This window comes from Acanthisitta chloris, unplaced genomic scaffold (genome assembly GCF_000695815.1).
Source record: "Acanthisitta chloris isolate BGI_N310 unplaced genomic scaffold, ASM69581v1 scaffold29777, whole genome shotgun sequence".
NCBI classification, from domain to species: Eukaryota; Metazoa; Chordata; class Aves; order Passeriformes; family Acanthisittidae; genus Acanthisitta; species Acanthisitta chloris.
This window is the reverse complement of record NW_008681427.1, coordinates 1-4,543: the sequence shown is the minus strand read 5'-3', so window position 1 is coordinate 4,543 and position 4,543 is coordinate 1. Positions and strand designations below refer to the sequence as shown.

Below are 4,543 nucleotides of genomic sequence, written 5' to 3'. Positions count from 1 at the left end.
ATACAAACATGTTACAGGGCTGCACATTATTTCAAGCCAGCAGCTAGCAGTCCAGTGGCTTTGCTCTGGAGCCCCCCACCCTTGCACTAGGCAACACACCTGCATGTTTAAAACAAGGCTGATAGACTTCTATCACCTGCTCATTTTAAACAGTTGCTTGAACCTGCTTCTGGGAGAAACACAGTAGGGTTACTTTTTTCCACCTTAGTCAGTATGCGGGTCTAACCTGTGTAGAATAACCATTCTCATAGCAGGCTGTTCCAATGCAAGCTGGTGACACAGTTTCAACATTAAAATAAATTTATTTCAAACTCAAACAACTTTAAAAACATTAATAATATTAAGCAGAAACAGTTATAAAACACAACATGCACGTAACATAAAACATGCTTGATATCACTGCAAAAAACCCCAAACCAATCAAACAACACTTTTAGAAAAACTATTCTGCAACAACAAATGTTGCAGTAAAAATTGTGCCCTAACCAGCAAAAAAAAAAAAACCCACAGAAATATTTATGCTTTTACCACATCATTTACTCTTGCCAGCTCATGCACTCATACAGCTTATTGTTGGTCCGTGGTAGACTTGATTCTGCTATTTTATGTCTTGTTAAAAAACCCAATTAGTTTCACACAGGTTGGAGCCAACTTCCTTTTTCTTACTGGAAAGGACAATACAGTTATTTTTGAAAAAGAAACTGAAAATTTTAATTGGCATTTTTCTCATTTTGTCTAACTAGGTTTGTCTGAACTTCTTGCCTCTCCCAGAGCTTGGGTACTTATGTCAGATGAGGCAGACAGTGCCCTTTTCAACAGAAGAGATCCAACTAAGCCCTGTGAGGAAGAAAAATCCTACTAGTTTAACTCTTAAAAGTGGGATTAGACGAGAGTGGGGAAACATCCTACTCTAGCCCCTTGAATGAAAATTGCACTGGGACTCAACAGGATTCCCCAACCCCAACATCCAGGTTCCAAGATAAGTATCACTAAACATCACATTTGAAATAAAGAGTCCTGTACATAGCTGTCTGCTGCTACCCCAGCTAGAGAAAGCTGCTCTGTAATGTTGCAGTTTGTGAAGTGCTAGGGGACCATCATGTACAGATAAGCAGGCTGTTCTCACCACCAGTTTGCAGGTTGGGACAAGCCAACAGTCTCTCAGCAGAGACTGTAGAAAGGCAAGATCTGAACTAGGTGGGAACAGCCCCAGAGACACCATCCTGAATGACAGGCTCATTAGCAGCTTTGGAAACCAAAGTTTCCACATGAGATATGAGCAACTCTACCCCACTGTCTCTCCTCTTCTCCTAACTGCCCTGTGTACATAGGAGGGCAGCAGGCAAGGGAAGGGATAGTCAGGTGCTAACCCATCCAGGAGGAGTTCCTGAGAAACTAGATCAAGTAATCTGAAATAATTTGAAATAGCTTTTTGGTAAGGGAGTAAAGGATGCAGACAAAGAATTATCAGCAGTTATCTGACTTGATGCAGCAACAGAAATAAGCAAGACAGCAGGTGAGATTCTGGGCCACAACAGGTTATTTCTAACAGAAACATGCCAAAGTACAGGGCTTTCTCCAGCAAAGCTCTGCTGCGAGACACACAAGGCAAGAATGAGATCTGCTAAAGAGGCAGTAAAGGAAGGTGAGACCTCAACAACAAACACAGACCTTTAGCACCTCTGCTACTCATGGCTGTGGCATTGCACACTGCCCTCAATGAACGAGGTTTCATCCTATCCACACATAAAACACCTTTGCCGAGGGTTACCTATGAACAGACAGGCACCTTTAAACAGAAAACTAGCCCAAGGCAACAGGGTACTGAGCCACTTCAGTGGTTAAAACAGGAATAGGGGAGGAGGGACAAGAGAAAGGAATAGAATCTCCATCCCTGAGTCAAGACCCTAGAAACCTCATGAGAGATAGGAGCAAAAAATACTTAGACCCAAGACTCATAACCACTCTGGGTCCCCATGGGATGCCAAGGGACCTGGCATTGATTCTATATGGGAGAGCTCGAGAATGATATGACACTGTCAGAGGTGTTCTGGAAGCTGCAAGTGTCTTCTGACTCCTGGCTGACATAATCCATATTGGCAGAGTAGCCATGATAGAAGTTCATTTGCTGGTTTAATAAACCCATGGCTTGCTGGGTATTGCAGCTTGCACTATCTTTTCCAAAGATCCCATCACCCTCCACAGCCATATATGAGTACAGGTTCTGCCCATTCCCATAAATTTGTCCACTGCTGTAAGCCTGGTGCATGTTGGCCACAGCCTGAAGGTTTCTGCTGGCACCGATAGGGAAGACCTGATGAAATGTGGGCGTTCTATCCAGGTATGCAGCCTGATGAACCCTTTTCTAGAGAGAAAAAGAAGGTTGTTCAGTAATGCAGAGCACAACATTAACAGCCCATTCTTTTAGATGGGTCCTCCTTTCTCCCCCAGCCCCTCCTCCAAGCCAAACAATAGCACCTTTTTCATACTCATTGTCCTCCCTACAGACCAGTAATAGCAGAGATGACACAATCTTAAATTTGTTATCTCCAGTTCAACATGTCTAGGAGCACCATGCTGGGGAGAACACCAGCAGTAATAGCCTTGCTGGCCCTCTTAGGTTATTTCATTTTCTCTCTCTCAACAGGAAGATAAGTGGGTCAGAAATGAAGCCCTTTCAGTGCCAGGCCAAGCTTAAAATGGATGCCACTGTAGGCCCTATTATGAGAAATAAAACTGGCTTGGTAATATTGAGTCCTGTGTGTCGTTTGAATTAGCAGTTTGGACATTATGCACTTCTCACAGACTGGAGGAACCATGACTTGAGAGGAAGAGGCTCAGGAGTAACCTCATTGCTCTCTACAACTACCTGAAAGGGGGTTGCAGAGAGGTGGGGGTTGGTCTCTTCTGCCATGCCTGCAGTGACAGGACTAGAGGAAATGGTCATAAGATGAGGCAGGGGAGATTCAGATTAGATATTAGGAAAAAAATTTCCCTGTTATGGTGATCAGGCACTGGAATAGACTGCCCAGGGAGGTGGTGGAATCACCATCCCTGGAAGTGTTTAAGATGCATCTGGATCTAACACTGGAGGATTTGGTTTAGGGTTTACAACAGAGTGGCAGGCTAATGGCTGGGCTTGATCTTTAGAGTTCTCCTCCAACCTTGATGATTCTTATGACTGGTGGTGATGTGGAAATTTACTCACCTTTGATAGGTACATCCCTTTTTCCACCCATTGGCTCTCCTTTTGGCAGCGTTTAAATTTCATCCGTTGATTCTGAAACCATGTTTTCACCTAAAAATTGTGGTGAAAGGACATAAGAAATTAGAAGTTAATTGTCAGAGCTTAAAATGCATCCTAAAGATTTTTTCCTTCTACTGCGATCCTGTTTCTACTTAGCGTCGAATACTGTACATAATTTAAGCAGTTAACAATATGCAGCAGACACAAGTAGCTGTGAAATCACAGAGCTGAGATATAAAAGCTAACACTCCTAACCCCTCAGATCACCACAGGACCTTTCATGACTTAATAAACCCTGCCCAAAAAACAGGCCAAGACAACTGCAGATACACCGCTTGTACAGAAGCATCATCTCACTGCTGTGCCAAGATCAGTGCTCAGGATCTCAGAAGTAAATTTTTCCTTCAGTCAGACACAAGTAGCCGGTTGGTCAAGGACCCACTCTAGGGAGAGACCCAGGTGCCACTCTTAGAAAGGTAACTTGCATAGCAGTGCAAGTATCTGAGTTTTTACATTCAGAAACAACACATGTCCATACAGAACAGTAACCTGATTCTGCATAGCCCTGCTTTGTTGCCCTACATGCCCTTTCAAACATCTGCACGGAGTGGGTGGATAGTGCTGCAACCGAACATAAGAGGAAGACTGAGTCATAAGTTTTCGCACCCTCTGCTCTCTGAGGTAAGCAATAGCATAAACAAGATCATAAGAGAAACTTATCTCTGGGGTCTACGAAGAAAAAAAAAAACCACCACCCAACACTTGCTCACAAAGATCACTTCACACCAGGGATGCAACTCAGCTGCTCAGAGCAAGACGTTCACCTGCTTGTAGGTGAGCTCAAGGGCAGCAGACAGCTCCCGAATCTGCTGGGGGCTGAGGTACTTCTGGCTTTGGAACCACAAGTGTAGGACTTTCAGCTGCTCCTGTGAGAAGGCTGTGCGGCTCTTGCCCATCTTCGCACCCTTGCCTGGCGCATTGACGTTTTGCAAAGGGGGATGGGGAGATGGGCTCGCTGCTGCGGTGGGGCTAGTGGCAGAGTCGGGGACGAAGTACTGGATAAACGTCCCAGAGCTGGAGGAAGCTGGAGAGTCATCTGAGGAGAAAAGAAAATTGGAGTGAACATAATCAGGCCGGGAAGCCTCAAAACCTTACAAGTCCGGCTTTTCGAGAGAATTTAAGATCGCGGGTACCCCGGGGACTTGCAGGGGCTCCGCTGCTGTAGGGAGCGCAGCGCGGGGAAGCGGCACAGGCGGCCTGGGGGCAGCGGAACGCAGACCTTTCCCTGCCCGCACC

At 45.3% G+C, this 4,543-nt stretch overlaps 1 protein-coding gene across 1 annotated transcript; it reads right to left on the bottom strand.

The window, feature by feature from the left end:
* Nucleotides 1–1,942: 1,942 nt before the first annotated feature.
* Nucleotides 1,943–4,332, bottom strand: LOC103805460 (homeobox protein NANOG-like; the record flags this gene model as incomplete). The annotated part of the gene is given in 3 exon segments (XM_009078113.1): nucleotides 1,943–2,365; nucleotides 3,209–3,298; nucleotides 4,072–4,332. Coding segments are annotated over 3 exon segments (774 nt in total), but the record flags the coding sequence as incomplete, so codon positions are not given.
* Nucleotides 4,333–4,543: the final 211 nt, after the last annotated feature.